The following is a 27,784-nucleotide window of genomic DNA, read 5'->3' as shown; positions in this document are numbered from 1 at the left end:
ATACGTACTGGTTATGTACTAATAATGTAAAAATAGGCCCCTTTCACATGTCAGTGGATCACAGACAGTGTGCAGTCCATGGTCTCCATAGACCGCTCTATTATCTATAGACTTTAATGCGTGTATTCCCACATCCACAACTCACACACATTGTAGTCTATGGATCAGTGAAAACCATGGACACAAGGCAGATGGCATCTGTGGATTTCAGGGATCATTGGTAGGGGACGCTCTGGAAATAAATTTTCAGCCTAGCAGTGTCCATACGGATGACACACAGAGAGAAAAAAGCTATTATTATTATTATATAAAATATTTCAGTTACATTTTTATTACATTTTATATAATCGCAAAAAAATATTTTATGCTTATAATGTATTAGCATACTCCTGTATACTAATACATTATCCTGTGCGTCTATGGCACAGGCTGTAGTTAAGAAAACATTAGCCTTAGGCCTCATGCACACGGCCGACCCATTCATTTCAATGGAGCCGCAAAAGATGCGAACAGCACTCCGTGTACCGTCCGCATCCGTGGCTCCGTTCCGCGGCCCCGCAAAAAAAAATATAACATGTCCTATTCTTGTCTGCGATTTGCGGACAAGAATAGGCATTTATATTGCCGGCGCCCGTTCCGTTCCGCAAATTGTGGAAGGCAACACGGGCGCCTTCAGCAAAAAACGGCACGGTCATGTTCATGAGGCCTTAACAGCAGGACTACTGAACAGACAGCCCTGGAGTCCTTTTTAGGTCCCCAGGGATGACTGCAGATGGCTTACCCAGTCTCTGATCAGATCACTAGGACCCAGTCAGAGAGGGAAAAACCCATTTGATCATACTGTGGTCACATATTATGGCAAACAAAGGGTTAACAGTTGGAAATGGAGCTACATCCAATCCTGGTCATAGAGCAAAAGAAGGATCAAAGACTTGAGCTGTAAGTTACAGTTCATTCATAGAGGAGGAATGCTCACACAAGTGCCCTCTTCCTTCTAAACTAGCGACGACAAATGACAGTGGATTAGTCATTACAGGGTTAATGTTAGTGCATCCAGGCCCATACTGTAAATCAGTACCAGCTCTGTTTTAACTGCCTCCCTCTGGAATAATAATTGAAAGAATTCATTTTTGTTGAACAAATGTGTTACATGCACTTGTGTTTTAGAAGGGAAAATCTACTCCAAAAATGTATCTTGAGTGCCTCTAAAAAATAGTAATTGTACTTAAATTCTACAGAAAAAAATTGCAAGTAACAACATCTCGTGGGATTTAACTGTTACAGTGCTATGAAACATTAAGTCGGCAAGATTTCCATAGAAACAATCTGGGTGTCACATGTCTCGAGTGACACAATGATGTTCAGACTGAGTTATTTTAATGTCTCACATATCAGCAATGTATCAGCTTGTGGAGAATCCAGCATTTCTATACACTGGTCCACCAGATATAGTAATAGACATCTTCTTATTGTAGATAACTATACACTGGTCCACTAGATATAGTAATAGACATCTTCTTATTGTAGATAACTATATACTGGTCCACCAGATATAGTAATATACATCTTATTGTAGATAACTATACACTGGTCCACCAGATATAGTAATATACATCTTCTTATTGTAGATAACTATACACGGGTCCACCAGATATAGTAATATACATCTTATTGTAGATAACTATATACTGGTCCACCAGATATAGTAATATACATCTTCTTATTGTAGATAACTATATACTGGTCCACCAGATATAGTAATATACATCTTCTTATTGTAGATAACTATACACTGGTCCACTAGATATAGTAATAGACATCTTCTTATTGTAGATAACTATATACTGGTCCACTAGATATAGTAATAGACATCTTCTTATTGTAGATAACTATACACTGGTCCACCAGATATAGTAATATACATCTTCTTATTGTAGATAACTATACACTGGTCCACCAGATATAGTAATATACATCTTCTTATTGTAGATAACTATATACTGGTCCACCAGATATAGTAATATACATCTTCTTATTGTAGATAACTATACACTGGTCCACCAGATATAGTAATAGACATCTTCTTATTGTACATAACTATACACTGGTCCACTAGATATAGTAATAGACATCTTCTTATTGTAGATAACTATACACTGGTCCACCAGATATAGTAATATACATCTTATTGTAGATAACTATATACTGGTCCACCAGATATAGTAATATACATCTTCTTATTGTAGATAACTATACACGGGTCCACCAGATATAGTAATATACATCTTATTGTAGATAACTATATACTGGTCCACCAGATATAGTAATATACATCTTCTTATTGTAGATAACTATACACTGGTCCACTAGATATAGTAATAGACATCTTCTTATTGTAGATAACTATACACTGGTCCACTAGATATAGTAATAGACATCTTCTTATTGTAGATAACTATATACTGGTCCACCAGATATAGTAATATACATCTTCTTATTGTAGATAACTATACACTGGTCCACTAGATATAGTAATAGACATCTTCTTATTGTAGATAACTATACACTGGTCCACCAGATATAGTAATATACATCTTCTTATTGTAGATAACTATACACTGGTCCACTAGATATAGTAATATACATCTTCTTATTGTAGATAACTATATACTGGTCCACCAGATATAGTAATATACATCTTCTTATTGTAGATAACTATACACTGGTCCACCAGATATAGTAATATACATCTTATTGTAGATAACTATATACTGGTCCACCAGATATAGTAATATACATCTTCTTATTGTAGATAACTATATACTGGTCCACCAGATATAGTAATATACATCTTCTTATTGTAGATAACTATACACGGGTCCACCAGATATAGTAATATACATCTTATTGTAGATAACTATACACTGGTCCACTAGATATAGTAATATACATCTTCTTATTGTAGATAACTATATACTGGTCCACCAGATATAGTAATATACATCTTCTTATTGTAGATAACTATACACGGGTCCACCAGATATAGTAATATACATCTTATTGTAGATAACTATATACTGGTCCACCAGATATAGTAATATACATCTTCTTATTGTAGATAACTATATACTGGTCCACCAGATATAGTAATATACATCTTCTTATTGTAGATAACTATACACTGGTCCACTAGATATAGTAATAGACATCTTCTTATTGTAGATAACTATATACTGGTCCACCAGATATAGTAATATACATCTTCTTATTGTAGATAACTATATACTGGTCCACCAGATATAGTAATATACATCTTCTTATTGTAGATAACTATACACTGGTCCACTAGATATAGTAATAGACATCTTCTTATTGTAGATAACTATACACTGGTCCACCAGATATAGTAATATACATCTTATTGTAGATAACTATATACTGGTCCACCAGATATAGTAATATACATCTTCTTATTGTAGATAACTATACACGGGTCCACCAGATATAGTAATATACATCTTATTGTAGATAACTATATACTGGTCCACCAGATATAGTAATATACATCTTCTTATTGTAGATAACTATACACTGGTCCACCAGATATAGTAATATACATCTTCTTATTGTAGATAACTATACACAGGTCCACCAGATATAGTAATATACATCTTATTGTAGATAACTATATACTGGTCCACCAGATATAGTAATAGACATCTTCTTATTGTAGATAACTATATACTGGTCCACTAGATATAGTAATAGACATCTTCTTATTGTAGATAACTATACACTGGTCCACTAGATATAGTAATAGACATCTTCTTATTGTAGATAACTATATACTGGTCCACCAGATATAGTAATATACATCTTCTTATTGTAGATAACTATACACTGGTCCACTAGATATAGTAATAGACATCTTCTTATTGTAGATAACTATACACTGGTCCACCAGATATAGTAATATACATCTTCTTATTGTAGATAACTATACACTGGTCCACTAGATATAGTAATATACATCTTCTTATTGTAGATAACTATATACTGGTCCACCAGATATAGTAATATACATCTTCTTATTGTAGATAACTATACACTGGTCCACCAGATATAGTAATATACATCTTATTGTAGATAACTATATACTGGTCCACCAGATATAGTAATATACATCTTCTTATTGTAGATAACTATATACTGGTCCACCAGATATAGTAATATACATCTTCTTATTGTAGATAACTATACACGGGTCCACCAGATATAGTAATATACATCTTATTGTAGATAACTATACACTGGTCCACTAGATATAGTAATATACATCTTCTTATTGTAGATAACTATATACTGGTCCACCAGATATAGTAATATACATCTTCTTATTGTAGATAACTATACACGGGTCCACCAGATATAGTAATATACATCTTATTGTAGATAACTATATACTGGTCCACCAGATATAGTAATATACATCTTCTTATTGTAGATAACTATATACTGGTCCACCAGATATAGTAATATACATCTTCTTATTGTAGATAACTATACACTGGTCCACTAGATATAGTAATAGACATCTTCTTATTGTAGATAACTATATACTGGTCCACCAGATATAGTAATATACATCTTCTTATTGTAGATAACTATATACTGGTCCACCAGATATAGTAATATACATCTTCTTATTGTAGATAACTATACACTGGTCCACCAGATATAGTAATAGACATCTTCTTATTGTAGATAACTATACACTGGTCCACTAGATATAGTAATAGACATCTTCTTATTGTAGATAACTATACACTGGTCCACCAGATATAGTAATATACATCTTATTGTAGATAACTATATACTGGTCCACCAGATATAGTAATATACATCTTCTTATTGTAGATAACTATACACGGGTCCACCAGATATAGTAATATACATCTTATTGTAGATAACTATATACTGGTCCACCAGATATAGTAATATACATCTTCTTATTGTAGATAACTATACACTGGTCCACCAGATATAGTAATATACATCTTCTTATTGTAGATAACTATACACGGGTCCACCAGATATAGTAATATACATCTTATTGTAGATAACTATATACTGGTCCACCAGATATAGTAATAGACATCTTCTTATTGTAGATAACTATATACTGGTCCACTAGATATAGTAATAGACATCTTCTTATTGTAGATAACTATACACTGGTCCACTAGATATAGTAATAGACATCTTCTTATTGTAGATAACTATATACTGGTCCACCAGATATAGTAATATACATCTTCTTATTGTAGATAACTATACACTGGTCCACTAGATATAGTAATAGACATCTTCTTATTGTAGATAACTATACACTGGTCCACCAGATATAGTAATATACATCTTCTTATTGTAGATAACTATACACTGGTCCACTAGATATAGTAATATACATCTTCTTATTGTAGATAACTATATACTGGTCCACCAGATATAGTAATATACATCTTCTTATTGTAGATAACTATACACTGGTCCACCAGATATAGTAATATACATCTTATTGTAGATAACTATATACTGGTCCACCAGATATAGTAATATACATCTTCTTATTGTAGATAACTATACACTGGTCCACCAGATATAGTAATATACATCTTCTTATTGTAGATAACTATACACTGGTCCTCTAGATATAGTAATATACATCTTCTTATTGTAGATAACTATATACTGGTCCACCAGATATAGTAATATACATCTTCTTATTGTAGATAACTATACACTGGTCCACTAGATATAGTAATATACATCTTCTTATTGTAGATAACTATACACTGGTCCACTAGATAAAGTAATATACATCTTATTGTAGATAACTATACACTGGTCCACTAGATATAGTAATAGACATCTTCTTATTGTACATTACTATATATTGGTCCACCATAAATATTAGTATACATCTTCTTATTGTACATTTCTTTATTGGGTGACTGATTATTGACCTCCAAAAACATGGTCTGTGTTGGGTATTGCAGCTCAGCCATATTCGAGTAGGTAAAGTACAAGTGTAATGCAGCAGATGTGCAGTACCAGTGTAATGGAGCAGGTGTGCAGTACTTAACGCAGCAGGTGTGCAGTACCAGTGTAATGGAGCAGGTGTGCAGTACCAGTGTAAGGTCCACTGCACATGAACGTGTGCTTCTCGTTGCCGTATTGCGGACCGCATATGCGGATCCGCAATACATGGGTGCCGTTCCGTGGGCATTCCGCATCACGGATGCCGACCCATTCACTTTAATGGGTCTGGAGATACGGAACGGAAGCACGGAACGGAACCCTACGGAAGCACTACGGAGTGCTTCCGTGGGGTTTCGTCCCATACTTCCGTTCCGCAAAATAATAGAACATGTCCTATCTTTTTGCAGAACGGCCGGATCGCGGACCCATTCAAGTGAATGGGTCCACGATCCGCTGCCCCATGGACTGTGTTGGTGCATTGCGGCCCGCATTTTGTGGCCCGCAGCACGACCACGGGGTGCACGCGTTCGTGTGCAGGGGGCCTAAAGCAGCAGGTGTGCAGTACCAGTGTAACACAGCAGATGTGCAGTACCAGTGTAACGTAGCAGGTGTACAGTACAAGTGTAACACAGCAGGTGTACAGTACCAGTGTAATTTAGCAAGTGTAACGCAGCAGGTGTACAGTACAAGTGTAACACAGCAGGTGTACAGTACCAGTGTAATGCAGCAGGTGTCCAAAATAAAACAAGAAAATCATGAGTAAGGATTACATATTTGTTTGATATCCGAAACGTGTAGACTTCAGCGCATTTTTTCTGCATTGTGTCGCTTTTGGATTTTATCTATGTGAAGAATAAATGTTAACTACGCTTTTATGGGAAGCTGGATTTTCTTGTTTTATTTTGGACACTGTTGAGACGCCAGATCCAGGCATATCCGTGCCTCCCAAGCGTATACACAGGTGAGCGCAGAAATCTTCTCTCCTGTTAATGTTTATTGCAGCAGGTGTGGAGCCACTGTGGCACTGTTCAGTATAGACTTGGAGCTACCCCTGAGGGCAGTGTCGAAGTGGTCCACTCGTATTCACTCTTTCATTCCTTATGGGGATCTGGACTTTACAGCAGGGGCCACCAGGCTGCAACCTGTAGAAGCATTCTTTATTCAGAGGTTGCTGACCCAGGCGGATTAAGAGACACCTGTGCATGACACCTAGGGGACAGAGTTTGTGCATTATGCTAAGTAAGCACACCCCTGCAGGAATAGGCTAGAAAACTTTTGCTCAGGTAATTTTCCGTAGGGGAAGGTCTGATATATATTTTCCAAGGGATCCTGTCATAGGCTGAGGACAGATTAGCGTGTGAATGCACTGGTCCTTTTACAAGAATGTACTTGCCCTATGGGAGCGTGCCCCAGCCAGAGCAGGAGGAAGGAGGCGAAGACAGCCGCAAGTGGCATGGAGCATGATGCCGCCCATGTCTGCTGGGAGAAGGGAGATGAAGCTGGACAGACTGCCGGCATTACAATCAGACACAACCCATATTCAAGTGTGGTGCTGAGAGCAGAAGACCTTCTAAACTCATATAATCCTTTAACTGGAATTCTAAAGGATAATCTTTATTTCAACCTTATTTTTAATAATAATAATTATTATTTTATTTGTATTTATTTATTTTATTTCATTTATGTTAGGTGAGGTTAACAGAAGATACATTTTGTGTTTGTTTATTTTTACGTTATAGCTATTTATTTTTCATTTTTAATATATTCCTTGGGGGTGTCATTATTGGAGACACATACATATATTTCCTGTACAGTCCAGCGGCGTGTATGGGATTTATGACAGCGGAAATGCATGGGAGACAATTGACAGAGAAATGCCATTGACTATCATAGTCTCCAGGAAGTGATGGAATACAGGCCCCTCCCCCACACACCAGGGGATATGCATGCAAAGACTATATTTATGCGTAGCGTATGATGCTGCTTGGAGCTTCAGTGGTACAATATTACAATAGAGTCGTCTTTTGAAAAGTGTGCAGCCACCCCCCTTCTGTAATCTCAGGAACTTGTCATTTTGTCATATAGAAGCACATCACTTTTAGGGAGAGTTCAAATCTCTGTTATCTTTCTGTTCTCCTAATCCAGAACAGAAAAAGAAAGAAAAAAAATGGATCCTGTTAAAAAAGAAAAAAAAAAAGGCCTTAGTTGGTTCTTCCACACTCAGTCTTTGGTACCAGACAGCTTTATTGCAGTGAGATATCAACCACCATTACACATGTGTCTGCCCTACCAACCAACAAGTCTGAGAACCACAGGTAGAGTGCACCCAACAAGTAGTGAGACCCCTAGAGGCTGAACATAGCATATAACATATTGCTGCATCCTTGCTCTTAAATAAAAAGAAACTGTAAAATAGAACACACAAAATGCTGAACATGCACAGATAGGCAGTACTTATGAGTTAGATATAGTCCTTGAGATGCGCTGGCTTTCTTATTATTCTGTAAGCTTGCGTAACATAAGGTGTTTCTCTGCACACCTCTGGTTCTTCCTCTGATCTTGGTGAAAAACTATAAGGAAAAAAATAGAACATGTAAAAAACAAATAAAAGCGGCCAAACTAGAGACCGAGAGATTAATTGCCAAAGAGAGTAAAACTAACCCTAAAATGTTCTTCAATTATATAAATGTAAAAAAGTATAAATCTGAAGGTGTCGGCCCCTTAAAGAGTAATGAGGGGGAAGTCACAGAGAGCACCGAGGAGAAAGCAAAGCTGTTAAATATTTTTTTCTCGAGTGTGTTCACTGAGGAAAATAAATTGTCAGATGACATGCAGAATGCAAAAATAAATTCCCCATTAAAAGTGTCCTGTCTGACCCAGGAAGAAGTACATCAGCGACTTAAAAAGATTAAAATAGACAAATCGCCAGGACCGGATGGCATACACCCCCGTATCCTAAGGGAATTAAGTAATGTCATAGCCAGACCCTTATTTCTGATATTTGCAGACTCTATACTGACAGGGAATGTCCCACAGGATTGGCGCATAGCAAATGTGGTGCCAATATTCAAAAAGGGGCCAAAAACAGAGCCTGGAAACTATAGGCCGGTAAGTTTAACATCTGTTGTGGGTAAACTGTTTGAAGGTTTTCTGAGAGATGCTATATTAGAGCATCTTAACGGAAATAGGCAAATAACGCCATATCAGCATGGCTTCGTGAGGGATCGGTCATGTCAGACTAATTTAATCAGTTTCTATGAGGAGGTAAGTTCTAGACTTGACAGCGGCGAATCAATGGATGTCGTGTATCTGGACTTCTCCAAAGCATTTGACACTGTACCACATAAAAGGTTAGTATATAAAATGAGAATGCTCGGACTGGGAGAAAACATCTGTATGTGGGTAAGTAACTGGCTCAATGATAGAAAACAGAGGGTGGTTATTAATGGTACACACTCAGATTAAGTTACTGTCACTAGTGGGGTACCTCAGGGGTCAGTATTGGGCCCTATTCTCTTCAATATATTTATTAATGATCTTGTAGAAGGCTTGCATAGTAAAGTATCAATTTTCGCAGATGACACTAAACTGTGTAAAGTAATTTACACTGATGAGGACAGTATACTGCTACAGAGAAATCTGGATAGATTGGAGGCTTGGGCAGATAAGTGGCAGATGAGGTTTAACACTGATAAATGTAAAGTTATGCACATGGGAAGGAAAAATGCAAGTCACCCGTACATACTAAATGGTAAAACACTCGGTAACACTGACATGGAAAAGGACCTAGGAATCTTAATAAACAGCAAACTAAGCTGCAAAAAACAGTGTCAGGCAGCTGCTGCCAAGGCCAACAAGATAATGGGTTGCATCAGAAGGGGCATAGATTCCCGTGATAAGAACATAGTCCTACCACTTTACAAATCGCTAGTCAGACCACACATGGAGTACTGTGTACAGTTCTGGGCTCCTGTAAACAAGGCAGACATAGCAGAGCTGGAGAAGGTCCAGAGGAGGGCAACTAAAGTAATAACTGGAATGGGGCAACTACTGTACCCTGAAAGATTATCAAAATTAGGGTTATTCACTTTAGAAAAAAGACGACTGAGGGGAGATCTAATTAATATGTATAAATATATCAGGGGTCAGTACAGAGATCTATCCCATCATCTATTCATTCCCAGGACTGTGACTGTGACGAGGGGACATCCTCTGCGTCTGGAGGAAAGAAGGTTTGTACACAAACATAGAAAAGGATTCTTTACGGTAAGAGCAGTGAGACCATGGAACTCTCTGCCTGAGGAGGTGGTGATGGTGAGTACAATAAAGGAATTCAAGAGGGGCCTGGATGTATTTCTGGAGCGTAATAATATTACAGGCTATAGCTACTAGAGAGGGGTCGTTGATCCAGGGAGTTATTCTGATTGCCTGATTGGAGTCGGGAAGGAAGTTTATAGTCCCCTAAAGTGGAGAAAACTGGCCTTCCTCTGGATCAACTTGCGGGATAACAGGCCGAACTGGATGGACAAATGTCTTTTTTCGGCCTTATGTACTATGTTACTATGTTACTATGTATATGTTTTCTGGAATTGTCTCTCTTTGGCCAGAACTCTTCCAGCCACAGCGGGTGGTGTTTCTGTTCCTTCATTGCTTGTACTTGCAGTATCATAGTTTTGGATGTCCACATACTGCTCAAAGGGCCCTGCATCAGCTGTTTCTTGTATTTTGCTCAGATGTCTACAATTTCTCCTTAGTCTTCTTCCTTCCGTTGTTACCATTTTATTTGACTGAGGTCAGAGTTTCTGGACAACCCTTGCCTTTTGCCAGTATTTGTCATATTTACCTTAATTTCTGCAACCGTACATTGTCATTTTTCTGACGATCGGGCTGTTCCTTTGCTGATTTATTGTTATAGAAAGCTTTCCTAGCCTGATTTATTTTCAGTTTTTTTTCTAACATTTCCCGCAAGCCTTGATCTTAGCAGTAAGAATGTCCTTGTACGTCTGAGCCTCTGTGACAGACTGCTGTCTAGGCCTTGTGTGGGTGTGGTTCTGTGATCTTCAGTAGTATAGACAAGTGGATATCTGCCCCTGCCTGTTTTATTTTCTTCATGAGTCTTCTGGCTGTTTTTACAGCTGACTCTGCTTTGCCATTACTTTGGGAGTATCCTGGAGATGATGTCTGGTTCTCAAAGTCCCACATTTGACTGAATTTTTTGAACTCTTGAAATTCAGCAGCATAGTCTGAAAATACAATATCAGGAATGCCATATCTGGCAAAATGGGCCTTGATTTTTTTTAATCACTGTCCTCGTCCTATGTCCTGTAAATAGTCCACTTCCCAGAAGCTAGAAAAAGAGTCCACAATTATCAGATATTCTTTGTCATTCCATGTGAACAGCTCTGCACCTATTTTTGACCATGGCCTGCTCAGAATTCCATGTGGTTGCATTGTATTTTTTGGTTCCATATTTTACACTGGGCTATAACATTTTTTATATGGTCATTCATTCAGCCATAAACACAATGTTGTGCACGGCGTAGACATCCTTCTATGTCTGTGACTTACAGTGCAATTTTTCCATTATGTCCAAAACAATCATAGAAATGGCTGCAGCTCTCACCTCTGACTTTAATCCATGAAGCACTGAAAAAAGGCCAAAACTGGGCCTAATAAAATATCCAATAGAAAGAGAGAATCCAGCTTCTTGTGGAGTAAAAAATTGCTCTTTATTGGCTCATCGTATAAAATCCACCAAAATCACAAAAAAAAGGTGTACAGTAACATGTTTCGGGCTACAGAATCCAGCCCTTCATCAAGACTTGATGAAGGGCTGGATTCTGTAGCCCGAAACATGTTACTGTACACCTTTTTCTTGTGATTTTGGTGGATTTTATACGATGAGCCAATAAATGAAATTTTTTTTACTCCACAAGAAGCTGGATTCTCTCTTTCTATTAGCTTTTCCATTATGTCTCTTCTGAGAGACATCAGTATGACAGCCCTTTCTCCTTTAAAGATGATTCCATGCTGCACTGATAGTTCATCCCTTATGTGGAAGAAAGAAGAAGCTTCCACTGGAGCATGTTGCTTGTATTTTGGCCAGCCTTTCAAGATGACAGTCTTTGGCCTCTTGCACATGACCGTATGGCTTTTTCAGTATTTTGCGGTCTGTAAAAAACAGATCCGCAAAAGTACAGATGACGTCTGTATTCATTCAGTTTTTTGCGGAACGGAACAGCTGGCCCCTGATAGAACAGTACTATCCTTGTCCATTATGCGGACAATAATAGGACATGTTCTATCTTTGAACAGAAATAAGGAAACGGGAGGCATACAGAGTACCTTCCATTTTTTTTGCGGATCCATTGAAATGAATGGTTCCGTATACGGTGCGTATACGGAACACAAAAAACAGAACGGAAACGGAAAAAATAAAAACGTTTGTGTGCAGGAGGCCTTTAGGATCTGGAGAGTTTTATCCTCCTCTGTAAGGTCTGTATATGTTTCAGCTTGTCCTTTGAGACTGCCATATTGATAATGTCGGTGTATTTTTGGTCCTCATTTGTGATGGGCAGGTAAGCTGTGCTCAGAGTATCTGCAATCAGTAAGTCTTTCCCTGGACAGTGGCAAATGTCAAAATCATATTTCTAAAGTCATAAAAGCATGTGCTGCAGTCTCTTTGGGGCATTTAGTAGTGGTTTCTTTGTAATACTCTCCAGAGGCTTGTAATCGAAGTGCAACATAACTTGTCGGCCATAAGTGTACTGGTGGAACTTCTCCATCCCAAATGGATGGTTAGAAGATGTCCAATATAAAGAACCTCTGTCATTTTCAGTTAGAAGTTCAGCTTTATATGTTTAACTTAACATATATCCAAAAATTGCATCATCTTCTGGTCATGGTCCTTTATTGCAGATTCCAGATCTTTACCTTCTCCCACAATTAGTAAATCGTCTGCAATAGTTTTTACTCCAGAATGTCCCTCTAGGGCTTGCATGAATTTCTGCTGGAACACTTCTAGAGCAGGGCTTAATCTTATGGGCATTCTCAGCCATATATGATGTCCAAGTGGAGAAGAAAATGCTGTCAATAAACTCGATTCTTCATCCAGCTCCACATGCCAGAATCCATTTTTCACATCACATACAGAGAATATTTTCACCAGTGATAGATCTGTAGAATTTCTTCTATTGTAGGCATTGGACCTGATGGTTTCTTTTCTATAACCAAACTGCTTACCCAGTCTTTGCTCTCATGCCAGAAAACTTGTGCAGGCTCAGTACCGCCTGCGGCCTGCTCAATCATCAAGCTCCTGAGGGCAACAGCCTCAAAAGTCTCACTGGGCATGCGCTGAGCCCAGTGATGTAACCTGAGCGCTGTTGCCCTGATGAGGTTGACGATCGCGCAGGCCGCAGGCGGTACTGCGCCTGCGCAAGTTTTCTGGCCGCCGACAGGAAGGAGGACGGGGCATTTCTAGAAGGTAGACTATGACGTGGGGAGGGGGCGGAACCGTTTGCCGGGGCTGTGGGAGGTTATTTGACGATCAGGAGGCGTTCTTGGGCACTGTAGGGGAGCGTCACTGGGCACCGGAGAAGACAAAAAAAACGCCCCTCTGGGCACCTTGGAGCCTCATTAGCATATCATAAAAAGCGCTTTTATATCAAAAGGACAAAACGAAATAAAGTAAAAAGAAGACTGCTGTAAATAAGGTACTTTAGTGAACATAGCGATGGTGACAGCTTAAAATGGTAAAAGCAGGTAACAGATTCCCTTTAAAAACTGCAGCAATAGACAACACATTTACATTGGCACACCCTTACATGCAAAGTGCAACAACCAGACAATACCACAAGTCTTTTATGTAGGGGGAGAAAGGTACATTTAGGGCTGTTTCACACGAGTGGATGCCGTGCGTGACATCCGCTCTGTGAAAGAGTGCCAAGACCCGCATCCGCTCGTGTGAAACAGCCTTTACGCTGGGTTCACACCTAGGCGTTTCTCAAACGCGCGTTTCTATGCGCGTTTTTGTCGCGCGTTTTATGCGCGTTTTTGTCGCGCGTTTTATGCGCGTTTTTTTAATAGTGAACGCGCGTTTGACGCGCGTTTGGGTGATTGACAGCAGTGTTGTCCAAAGAGTCTATGGCCCAAACGCGCGTCAAACGCGCCAAAAAAAGCTCCTGTACTTGTTTGAGCGTCGGGCGTTTTACAGCGCGATCGTACGCGCTGTAAAACGCCCAGGTGTGAACCCTTCCCATAGGGAATCATTGGTTCTTGCCTGTTGTGCGTTTTACAGCGCGTAGGAACGCGCTGTAAAACGCTCAGGTGTGAACCCAGCGTTAAGGTTCATTCCCTCTTACACATGAGCTAATTCAGATTTTAATATGGACAGTCACATAAAAAATAAAGAACACTAACATCTTTTAATCTGATTAGAATAAATACCTTATTTAATTAGTCTGTCATTTTCAGATAATATATTGCCTTAAGTGTGGCTTTTAAGAAGCATATGACTATAAAAATAAGTAAGCTCCAATTGAATGCATTTGCCAAGTTAGTTGATAAAGTCCCATATGTACTTATGAGATATACCCTTAAACAGTCAGTAGTTTTCAGCAGAAATTCATAAAATTCCATAAGTGAGAATGCTGCAAAGAAAGGCAATGCAATTTAACACTGCAGAGGACATTGAAAGGGCAGATGTAATTACTGCATGTATATCAGTCAGTAAGGTCCCATACCAGCTATACTTCTGCTGCCCCACACACAAGGTCATCCTCTGCAGCTGGACATGAAGAACATTTGATTCCCAGTTACAAAATGATTACTTACATTTTAAACCATAAAACTAGGTAATGAGCTGGAACTGACAAGCCCTATAAATAACAGATGATAGGATGATGTTTATATATACAGTCAGGGGCATACACAGATCTCACAGGGCTCCATGGCATAATTTAGTATGGGCCCCCTGCTCCACCCAGTTTTCCAGTACGTGTGTATCTGCCATATGTATATTTTCTTTTATTAATGGAAATACATTTTAATTAAAAAATTGTAATAAAATCACCCTTCACCTCATCCAATTTATCCGATTTCTGTGTCAGTAAAGTGGAATAGGTGCTTCATGAATATGGCGCTCATTCTGACCACCATATTTTTCACTGTATTTACATTAGATGACAAATACATTGATAAATCTGCTTCCATCCTGTTACAAAGCTAGCTGCCTGCAGCCACCACTAGGGGGAGCTCAATGCAGGTACCATTCCTGGAATGGAAGCTGAAATGATCTCTTTCCATTGAACTCCCTCTAGTGGCGGCTGCATGAAAATGCAGTGTTTGCTTGTCAAAGGAAAATAAGTAGTAGGTCAACATTGTAGTTCCACCTTTGGACCCCATAGCAGAATTATGGTCTACCGCTATTGAAAGTGTGCCACTGAGTATATATATATAACATATCTATAAGGTCTTATTGTCTTATAAATCCATATTAAGAACCCCTGGCACAGTACGGGTGGCGTAGATATCTCTCTAATTCGCAGTGTGCTGTCAGGAATTTTCTGAAAAAGACACTTTGTAAGCTTGTGTTTATCTTCTCTATAGTTTCTGGAAAAACAGGGAATTTACTGTCTTTTGGAATCCCTATTGATATAGTCGATATATCATAAGCCATTGTTGTCATACAATGACTGTTGCCCAGTGCCCTGGTGGTCATCTGTTGATTTATTTAACCCCTTTGCTACAAGCGCTGTACATGTATGCGCTGGAATGGATTTCATTCAGCAGAGACCCGTGGCTAATGACCGCGTGGCTAAAGCCTTTAAATGCTGTGATCAAGTGAGGTCACGGCATCTAAAGATTGAAAAACATGGAAACTTGTGCTTCCAGGCTACTTACCGGCATCCTCTGTGGCCGATGAGGATGATGGTAATTGGTTTCAATACCACAGGTCTCTCTGAAGAGACTAAGGGTATTGAAGCTGCAATTCTTATTTTGGCCAGCAGGTGGCATACCAACATAAGAAATGAGCAATTTTGTAGGCTCAAATACGAGCTCCAAAATCATAACAAAAAAAGTTTAAATATATATATATCTATATAAATAAAATTAAAAATATGAAAGTTTAAATCACCCCCCTTTCCATAGAATAAAAAAAATACACTGAGACCACACATACTATTAAAAGATTTAAAAAAATCCAATACGGCAAATGGCGTAATGGAAAAAGGGTCAAAATGGCCAATTTGCCATTTTTCATTGCTTCTCTTACCCCAAACACACTCCAAAATGGTATCAATAAAAACTACAGATTCTCCCACAAAAATTAGGCCCCACACTCCGGTATCCTAAGGGTTAAAGGTGTTTTACCTGTCAAAATGATTAACATCACGATGGAATACTATTTTAAGTTTGTGGAGACCAACACAGGCTGATTGTATCATGAACAAAGGATTTGGCGAAGCAACTTGGTTTTGTTTGTAAACATAGTGTAAAAAGGGCTTGAATGGGTTTCCAGGATTAGGAAAAAATTTCTACTTTAGGGCCCATTCAGACGTCCGTGTGAACGGGTCCGCAGTACGGGTGCGGACCCATTCATTTCAATGGTACCGCAAAAGATGGTTGCAGCCATGTGTGGTCTGCAATTTGCCGGTATCCGTCTGAATGAGGCCAAGTATTTTTTGTCTGCATCCATTTTGGGTTCGATGTGGACCCATTCACTTCAATGGGGCCACAAAAGATGCGGACAGTACATCGTGTCCACATACATATCTCTGTTCCGCGGCATCTGCAAAAATATAGAGCATCTCCTATTGTCCACATGATGCACTGTTTCTGGTAGAAAGCAACCATGTTTTCCAATCCTGGTCAGAAAGTGTGTAACTCTGTATGCAATGGAGATTAAATTTTATATGTACTGTATTCAATCTATATTTCTGCATAAAGGTGACCTAAAATACAACAGATTTTCAGTACTAAAAGTATATAAAGATTTTAAAATCAAGCAAAAAGGTAAAAAATATGACTTCATAATTTTTTTATTTATTTAGAGTGGCAAAAGTATATGAACCTTTAAGATTAGCAGATAATTTGAAGGTGAATTTAGAGTCAGGTGGTTTTAATCAATGGGATGACAATCAGGTGTGAGAGGGTGACCTGTTTTATTTAAAGAACAGGGATCTATCAAACTCTGCTCTTCACAGCATGTGTTTGTGGAAGGTTATCATGGCACGAACAAAGGTGATTTCTGAGGACCTCAGAAGAAGAGTTGTTGATGCTCATAAGGCTGGAAAAAGTTACAAAACTATTTCTAAAGAGTTTGGACTCCACCAATCGACAGTCAGTCTGACTGTGTACAAATGGAGGAAATTCAGGACAATTATTAAACTCACCAGGAGTGGTTGACCCACAAAGATCACGCCAAGAGCAAGATGTGTAAATGTCTTCGAAGTCACAATGTAACCGATGATAAACTCTAAGCAACTTCCACCATCAGGCGAACACTGAACAATGGTGTGCATGGCAGGGTTGCAAGGAGAAAGACCCTGCTCTCCTATAAGAGCCAGACTACTGGAGCAATGCTTTGTAGAAGGGCTCATGCACACGACCATATGTATTTTGCGGTCCGCAAAAAACGGATCCGCAGTAAATACGGATGACATCCGCGTGCATTCCGTATTTTGCAGAACGGAACAGCTGGCCCCTAATAGAACAGTACTATCCCTGTCCGTAATGCGGACAATAATAGGACATGTTCTATTTTTTGTCCGGAACGGAAATACGGACATATGGAAACGGAATGCACACGGAGTAACTTCCATTTTTTTTTGCAGACCCATTGAAAAGAATGGTTCCGCATACGGTCCGCAAAAAAAAATGGAACGGACACGGAAAGAAAATTTGTTCGTGTGTATGAGCCCGAAGGATGAGACAAAAATGTAACTTTGAGTTGAAGCTGATTTGTGCAGAGGAATGGGCCAACAATCAACAATTATGGCAAAATGTTTAGTTGCAGTTATTGCTGCAAAAGGGGATCACACCAGATACTGAAAGCAGGGGTTCACATACTTTTGCCACTCACAAACATGTGGTATTGGATCATTTTGTTCATGACCAAGTCTAATATTTGTGACTCATTTGTTTGTTGTGGCTATCTTTATTTGCTTTTAAGACTTGTGTGAAAATCTGATGCAGTTTTGGGAGAAATGTATCCAAAAATATAGAAAATACTAAAGAGTTCACAAACTTTGAAGTACCACTAAATGCTTTGTACATCTTTCTACATCTTGGTTCACAGACTTTGAAGTACCATATAAATTCCACGTACATCTGGGTTTATTATCCATTTTTTTCTGCAGATCTGACTGTGCTATCCTGTACAACGACCGGTCAGTCCTGGAGAATCACCATGTCAGTGCAGTCTATCGGATCATGCAAGACGATGAAATGAACATATTTGTGAATCTCACCAAAGATGAGTTCACGTAAGTTTGTTTGGCTTTTCTTTTCTCCTGTGACAGATCAATAGCTGTTCCCGGTCAGCGGTCAGAGAATCGACTAAATCATTAAAGCTTGGTTGCAAACCATAAGTAATATAATTTGCTGCCTACAGATATGGAAGGCGTTTTATTACTGTGTACCTCTGGTATTAATGAATTGGTCTGAGCTCGTTGTAGAGGAGACAGAGCAGATGGCTGGTTTCTTTCTCTGTGATATTTAATTATTAGCAGATCATAAGATGCAAATAAATCCATGAACTCTGTTTATTGGCAGAGCATTTACTGAGATAAAACACAGCTTATATAGGCTTCGGCAGCTCTCCTGACGTGTCTGTCTTGGTAGATACATAAACTTCCTCATTAAAAAATAATAAATTTGGAGCATCTACATTGTGCTGTTCCTCTGTTATTATTCCTGGAAGTATATGAATAAATTTACAACTGGGAATTACAGTTTGCGTTGTCAAAGAGGTATGTCCCTATACCCTCAGTACTGACAGTATCAGTATTATAACATCCATCTCATTCATGCATTTCCAGGAGGAATAAGGCAGGGTTCTAGGAAAGGATGATCCAACACGGTCATTTCAAGGGGAATTCACCTATTTACTATTGTCAGGTTAGGTTCACATCTGTGGTGAAGGTTCTGTTAGGAGCCTCCTCTGTAAATTCTGACAAAAAAATTGTATGTCCTCTTTAAAGGCTATGTACACCTTCGCTGGCATTAGTCATGATTTAATTTTACTCATTTTGGCTAAAAATCTTTTTTTTTTTTTCTTTAATAAAAATGTTCAGCACTTTCAGAGATACAAGAGTTAAAAATCAGTCTGTTTGCAGGCTGTCACAGTCTGTTTTCTTTGAATCCCATCAGCTAATGGCTCATGTGTAGCTCTTATCTCTGATCTCCCGACCTTATAAACACTTATTATAGCGGAATTCTTATCAAACTGAAAAGAATATGGTTTAAAGGGGTTATCCAAGACCTATAATGCCCTCCCATATGCCCGGGCCCCTCACACAGATTGTACTTATCTCACTCCTCAGCACCCACATCGCTTCTGCATCTCCCCGTCACACAGATTTTAAAAAACGGCGACTGTGGGGGTTGGCCGCCAATAGCAGGGCATTGCAGGTGACGCTATCCACGTCGCAGCCTGCTAATGAATACCCGCCGACGCCGGATGTTTTCATCTGCACGACGGGGAGACAAAAAGCTATGTTTTAACTTCTTTTAAACATTTTTTAAGTATTAAAACACAAAAAAAAACTACATAAATGTAGTAGTGTTGTAATTTTACTGACCTGGAGAATGAAGGCAACAGGTGAGTTTTATCACATAGAGAACACTGTAACAACAAAACCTTTGGAGGAATTGCATTTTTTTTTCACTTTCACCCCATTTGGCATTTTTTACAGCTTCCCACTACATTGTATGCAACAATAAATGGTGCCATTAAAAAGTACAATTTGTCCCATAAAAAACAAGCCCTCATACGTGTTTGTAAATGAAAAATAAAAGGTTATGGCTCCAAGAAAGCAGAGAGTGAAAAACAAAAACCTAAAAATGAAAATCCTCCGGGGCTCTAATTAAGCGTGTTAAACTAGTCGCCATATTAAGTTTTTCAGTTTGTTTTTGCAGAGAACTAAGGTCTCTTGTCATCGAGATGGTCCTGGCCTACAGACATGTCTTGTCACTTCCAGCAAGTCAAAACCGTGAAGTCTGCCCTGCAGTCAATGGAAACGTGAGTAAACAAAAGAAGCCTCTGCCTATAAAACCACAAGATGTCACGTATGATGTGAGGCAGATATCAGACACGCATGAGGAATGAAGCTTGTGGATGAGCCAAGTGTCATTGAGAATATTTCTTTCTGGACTACAACCATGTCTTCTGTGGGTAAAGCTCTAGGGGGACATTTATCAAAACTGGTGTAAAGGAAAACTGGCTTAGTTGCCCATAGCAACCAATTAGATTTCACCTTTCATTTTCCAGAGCTCCTGTGGTAAATGAAAGGTGGAATCTGATTGGTTGCTGTGGGCAACTAAGCCAGTTTTCCTTTACACCAGTTTTGATAAATTTCCCCTCATAGTCTTTAGAATAGATGCTGATTGGATTGGGTATTATGCTTTTATCAAATAAAGGTTAAGATAGATGATAAATAACAGAATAAAGGGGGTCCCCTACCACTGAGCCTCCCATTATCCCAAGAACTAGGGGTCCCTGATCCCTCTCTGTATGTTACTGATGGAGCGCTGTCTACATCATCCCCATAGAAGTGAATATAGAGGTGGATCACATGATTGGTGATAAACAATGGCTCGGACCCCTGTGAATCAGCCAGGCACACCTTCATACTTTTGGTATTGGCTGTGCCTGCTTTTGCAGTACCTTGCAGCCCCCTTCAAGTATATAAGGCTGAGCTGCAGTACCAAACTCAGCCACTGTCGGAGCTGTGAGAAGTAAAGTTACACCTGAGGCAGCAGGAAGCAGTAATCCGGTGCACGGGTGGCCCTCCAGCAACATAGTGAGGGACATTTATTAAGCTAATAATGCCACCATTGTGGCGTAAAAAAGTCGTACATTATGGAACATTCGTACATTATGCACCATAATTTGCACCATAATTTGAGACTTTTCTGAAGTGGCGAGAAAAGGGATGGGGCTTAGAAGAAGGGACGGGGTTTCACGCCACCCACTCCATTTACTATAACTTTCACCAGAAAGTGGCAGAAGTTATAGCTGAAGTCTACGCCAGCCTGTAGCTGGAATAGACTTCAGTTTCTGGCGCACGGAAGGGCAGAGATGCGCTTCTTAACAAATTAGGCGCATCTCAAGCCAGCGCAGGGAGATCAGGACTGGTAAATGGATGCGCCAGTCTTCATATCTCTCCCCCATTGAGTCAGCAAAAAGTTGTCCATCACTATTGGAGCTGTGCCTGGGAAACAATGAAGGGGAGCTGATCGATGGGGGGGCCTGGAACTAGACCTGATATTCATGGTCTATCCTAAGAGCAGGCCACCAATGTTGTAGACCCAGATTACCCATTTAGTTTATGTAGATTTTTACTGTAATATTGAGTCATTTTTATAGCCACAGTGGTGCTCTGTAAAATGTTTGTTCGGAATCTCATCTCCAAAGCCATAAAGTGTTAATATACATTTTCAACTTTATAGTGAAAAATCTATATTTCATGACTCCTCCAGGTTTGATATAAAAATAAAATGTTTAATAATGTAAAAACCTGAACAGCCCCAGACAAGGAAGGAAACCGCTGAAGGTGACAGATGTGCAGCCAGTCTTCAGACTGCTCAGCTGTGACTAAAGGGCAGCCATTGGATGCGTAGCTAATAATTGAGGCTCAAATTCAGTTGTCCTATTGTCTGTAATACCTTGATATGATATACATACAACTCTTCTTGGCGTGTATTTGCAGCATTGACAAAGCAAAGGCACTCTCCCTACTACTTCATGCAGCGGATATCAGCCACCCCACCAAGCAGTGGAAAGTGCATGCAAGGTGGACCAAAGCCCTGATGGAGGAGTTCTTCAGACAGGTATCTGCAGAAGTGTATTCAGTTATTTCACTTGTAAGCATTGCTCCCTGACAGGCAATTTGTAATGAAAACGAAGATAGTCCTGAGGATAAGCCATCAGTAATAAAGTACCGGAAAATCCCTTTAATCTCTTACATCCCCTTTAAGACCACGTTCCCTTGATCATGGGGGTCCCAGCAGTCAGACCCCCACCAATCAGACACTTATCAACTGTCGTGTCATAGCTGTTTCACCTTTTCACATTCGCTATCCTTAAAGGTTTTCTTTGGGTGTAAAAATAAAAATAAAAATCTGGTCCAAAATATGTTTCAAACAAAAATAGAAATGCTCGTCTGTTAAAGGGCCTGTGTCCACTTTTCTAGTTATCCTCTATCCACAGGATCAGGGATAACTAGGTGATCCGTTAGGGTCTGAACGCTGGAGCCCCTACTGATCCCCCTTCTTGACTGAGTGGCAGGTCGAGCTTATGCTCTGCCTCTCCATCCATTCTCTATGGGGTCGCTGGAGATGGCAGAGTACAGCGCTGGCCAGTGGTCCCAAAGAGAATAAATGGAGCAGCAGGGCGTATGTGTAGCCTGTTACACCATAAAAAGGGTAAACAGGACCCATTCCTGGGATCAGTTAGGGTTGCAGAATCGGACCCCGCTATTCATATAGTTATGCCCTATGGTGTGGAGAGGATAACTTGAAAACCAGCACAAGCCCTTTAAATCCTCCACCACTCCACCACCAGTATCTCTTTACATGGCAGCAGTGATGCCTATAAATGCGGAATATCGTCACTGCCGCCATGTAAAACATACCTGTCAATACTGGAGAATATGACGCACTGTGCAGAATTTTTCGAGCATAAGTCCAACCGCCTTTGCAGGTCACAACCTATAACAAAGCCCAAGCAAAGGTGCTAGTGGAGCAATGTGAGGAAAGGGTACCAACGGAGGGTCATAACTGAAGCAGAGGCATTAGGGTCACCTGAGGCAGGGTAATAGTGGGGATCCTGAAGCAGGGGTAACTGGAGAAGAGGCAATATTAGTGGTGCATTTAGAGTGGGGGAATCTGGAGCTTGAGCATTTATGGGGGTGCACCTAAAGCAGAGGCATTATGGTCACCTGAGGCAGGGTAATAATAGTGATACTGAGGCAGAGGTATTAGGGGGGCAACTGGAGAAGTGGCAATATTAGGGGTGCATTTAGAGTAGGGGCATTGGGGGGGCATCTGGAGCTGGGGAATTTATGAGGGTGCACCTAAAGCAGAGGCATTTGGGGGACCTAGGGCAGAGTCCCCCCAATGCCACTCTGAACTCTGCAGAGAGCAGCACACATTCATAGATCTGTGTTTGCTATAAACAAATCCCCTATTTCCCCCTTACAGTCTCCTACAGCTCACTACTGTCACACACTTGAGAAATCAGCCCAGCACCGCAGAGGAGTCCTTCCCTCCAGCAGCCACAGTTTCCTGACAGCAGGGAGGGCAGGAGGAGGCAGACACCTTCTCTTCTCCTTTACAGCCAGCAGCCCCAGAAGTCTAGAAGATACTGCAGGGCCTTCTGTACAATATACACCAGTAGGAAGCTGCATCACTGCGATACTGCCACCTAGTGGTTACAATAATTATCTCTCCTGAGAAACAAGAGATATAATTACTCCTCCATCTTATCTCGGGTGCAGGAGACTGGGGGCCCACCGAGGAATCCCCCGCCTCCCAGATGGGCCAGTCCGAGCCTGTGCCTGCTGTATTATATAGCCGGCATCCGCTGGGTATGAAGAAGGCTCACTGCAGCAGCCCGCTCCATACATTCCCTCACACATTATCGCGTACAATGTCGGGTATATAAAGCAAATATTTTTATATAAATATAAAAAAAAATATCGGGTCAAAAGAAAAATTATGCAAACAATATTGACCCATGAGATGGACATAAACATCTCAAAAAGAGTTCAATCGAGAACCTGATTATTTTGTGCAATCAGTAAAACAAGGTACAAGCATCTATGCAAAAATATAAATGGTTTATTATACAATAGTTTAAAATACAATCAAAAATTAATCAACATAAATTTCAGTAATATACAATGATATGCAGTACCCAGAATTCACCACTATATGATACCAACAAAACACTACTCAACCAACACAAGAATATTATGCAATACAGCTTTAAATTTGTGAGAGATATACAATCAATGGATTATGCGGAAAACTCAATCAAGAAGATGACAGATACGAGCCCTTGCTCCGCCCAAAAATGATGACCACTCTCTCAGATAATGGTAGTATTGCAACAAAACTTATAAATTATTGGCTTGATATCAAACTAGGGAATACAAAGATTCCCAACAAAGAGTTTCTCCAATATTATCCCCTTTTTTCAGTTATATGCATCGTAACTGAAAATACTGATGTAGCAACTAACGTTACACGTCCGCAAATGAGCGGGTATCTGGCTAAGTATCAAGCCAATTAATTTAGATCAATACTACATAAAAACAAAATGTCAAGTGATGTGCAGAGTCTTGGGGCAGCCAGCTCTCAAGAGTTTTTCCCGATAATCCAAATGACTCTCCAGAGATCTATAATCCAAAATGTTTGTTTCTCTTTTTCCTTTTTCTCCCTTTTTTTTTCTTTCTTCGTATCTGGTTTCTTAACCCAAAACTTATCAGATGAACATGCACTCGTGGAACTTTCCAATCATTATTGGATGGGTGTGTGCATTGATAAGGAGCATGACGTCATAATACTACCCAGAATGCAATCTTGCTACTGATGTAGTATTAACTGCTCATATCTAGGTGGCACTGTTGTATAAGCAATAAGCATCATACCATTATGGGTTAACTCATACATGCCTGATATTTTTAATACTTCACACCTCTGACATCTGGAGGCCTTGTCTCAGGGCCGAGGGACAAACTTTGATACATGAATATATACTTTGAGGAACATCTAGACAATTCTCACACTGTGGAATTCATGTTCAGATAGGAAAAACAATGAAGCCTCAGAATCTGCAGGTGCGGTGTATCGTCTAACTTTCTAAATGTATAATATATTGTTACAACAACACTAGCTTTTGAACAGCACAGTAATCTTCTCATGGACTTACTTCGGCCTACATGAAAATCCATACAAAACAGTGAATATAAATCAACATTGCTCTTAAAGGCAATGAATACCCATTATAACTAAAATAAGTAGATATAACTGTTTAAACTTATGAAAAAGCACAACAACAAGGTACATGTACGTCATAATGCATGCATGAAGAGGTTAAAAAGCTTTTACTTATCCAGGCCATTCTGAGACTGTTTTCTCGTCACATATTGTACTTCATGACAGTGGTAAAATTGAGTCCAAAAATGTCATTTTTATTTATAAAAAAATACCAAATTTACCCAAAAATTTGAAAAATTAGCAAATTTCCAAATGTCTATTTCTCTACTTTTATAATAAACACTAATACCTCCAAAAATAGTTATTAATTTACATTTCCCATATGTCTACTTCTGTTTGGATAATTTTGTGAATGCCATTTTATTTTTGGGGGACGTTAGAAGGCTTAGAAGTTTAGAAGAAAATCTTGAAATTTTTCAGAAAATTTCCAAACCCCACTTTTTAAGGACCAGTTTAGGTCTGAAGTCACTTTGTGAGGCTTACATAATATAAACCACCCAAAAATGACCCCATTTTAGAAACCTACACCCCTCAAGGTATTCAAAACAGATTTTACAAACTTTCTTAACCCTTTAGGTGTTCCACAAGAATTAAAGGAAAATGGAGATGAAATTTCTGAATTTAACTTTTTGGGCAGATTTTCCATTTTAATCCATTTTTTACAGTAACAAAGCAAGGGTAAACAGCCAAACAAAACTCAATATTTATTACGCTGATTCTGTAGATTACAGAAACACCCCATTTGTGATCGTAAACTGCTGTACGGGCACACGGCAGGGCACATAAGGAAAGGAATACCATATAGTTTTTGGAGGGCCATGTCACATTTGAAGACCCCCTGATGCACTCCTAGAGTAGAAACTCCCAAAAATGACCCCATTTTGGAAACTACAGGATAAGGTGGGAGTTTTGTTGGTACTATTTTAGGGTACATATAATTTTTGGTTGCTCTATATTACACTTTTTGTGAGGCAAGGTAACAAAAAATAGTTTGGGCACCATTTTTATTTTTTGTTATTTACAATGTTCATCTGACAGGTTAGATCATGAGCTATTTTTATAGAGCAGGTTTTTAAGGATGCGGCTATACCTAATAGGTTTGTTTTTTAAAATATATTTTGGTTTTAAACAATAAAAGCGTTTTTGAAACAAAAAAATGTTTTTATGTCTCCATTTTCTGAAAGCCATATATTTTTTATTTTTTGTCCGATTGTCTTATGTAGGGACTTTTTGCAGGATGAGATGACGGTTTTATTGGTATTGTTTTTGGGTACATATGACTTTTTGATCGCTTGGTATTATATTTTTTGTAATGAAAGGTGACAAAAGATGGCTTCTTTTAGCACAGTTATTTTTTACGGTGTTGACCGGACAGGGTGGATCATGGGATATTTTTACAGAGCAGGTTGTTATAGACGCGGTGATACCTAATATCTGTGTTTTTTCAATTTTTTACAATTTTATGTCTCTTTTAATGGATAAGGGGCTTTTTTTTTCATTGAAACTTCAATTTTTTTATTGTTAAAAACAAATTTATTTCACTTTTATTATTTTTCATTTTTTCCCCACTAATATTTCAGGGTCTGATCCCTGTGTCAATACAGCACAATACGCAGTTTGCCCATTCCTGGCCTAGGAGACCCAGCCCTGGGGCTGGATCTCTTGGGCTTCCGTAACTGGCAATCCCGATACCTGTGCCAGGCATCGGGGCTGCCGTAGCAACCATCGGGTCCCTGTCACCACAGCACGGGGACCCGATGGGGATGTGCAAGCTGTCGCTAACCCACTCTATCCCATGGTCAGCGTGACCGTGGCATACAAGGGGTTAATCCACAGGCATCAGTGTTTTCACTGAAGGTGGTGGATACAGCTGGGGCCCGGCTGTCAGTATCAGTCGGGCCCCTGCTGCTGATCGCAGCAGCGCATGTAGGTCACCCGGTTAACCATAGGACGAGAATGCTCATCCTAAGGCATCAAGTACTGGCCCGTTAGGACGAGCATTCTCGTCCAGGGTTGGGAAGCTGTTAATGATCCAGGTCTTTTCGGAATATGTCTATATAATCCAGTCTGATCACTTGTGCTTCATGTAGAAGATGAGGTTTTCGTCACAAATTCATGTTTTCCTTTGGCATCTTCTATGTCAATACTTTTATTTCTTCTTCAGTGTCCAACTGTCACATCCAAAATGTGTCACCAATAAGACCACGTCCTGGTCGGTTCTGATATTCGTTTTTATAGGCAGATCATTATATATGACAATGTTCTCGACCTTTCAGCCCTCTTCTACTGCTTGTGCCGGTGAGCATGTCACATTTTAAAGCCAGATCCTTTGCTAAAAATTGATCTCGTTCTGCCAAAAATGTCTACGACTTCTGTGTCTTCAACTATCAGCGCAAAAATTGTCTGCTAAAGTTTCATCACTATACTGACAGTTAAATCCTTCAGTGTCAGCTTCCGTGTCTTAGTGATATGGTACTCAGTATACAGCAGTAAGACGGACCTTCATCTTAAGTGAGGT

The 27,784-nt window shown here is 39.4% G+C and overlaps 1 protein-coding gene across 1 annotated transcript in view; it reads left to right on the top strand.

The window, feature by feature from the left end:
• Positions 1–27,784, top strand: part of PDE1B (phosphodiesterase 1B) — a 188,187-nt gene that overhangs the window by 135,820 nt on the left and 24,583 nt on the right. The window contains 4 exon segments of the mRNA XM_044287497.1: positions 18,402–18,527; positions 20,182–20,218; positions 20,220–20,284; positions 21,975–22,095. Coding sequence (XP_044143432.1) covers positions 18,402–18,527; positions 20,182–20,218; positions 20,220–20,284; positions 21,975–22,095 — 349 coding nt within the window.

Source organism: Bufo gargarizans, chromosome 3, assembly GCF_014858855.1.
Source record: "Bufo gargarizans isolate SCDJY-AF-19 chromosome 3, ASM1485885v1, whole genome shotgun sequence".
NCBI lineage: Eukaryota > Metazoa > Chordata > Amphibia > Anura > Bufonidae > Bufo > Bufo gargarizans.
This window is presented reverse-complemented; position numbering and strand designations above follow the sequence as displayed.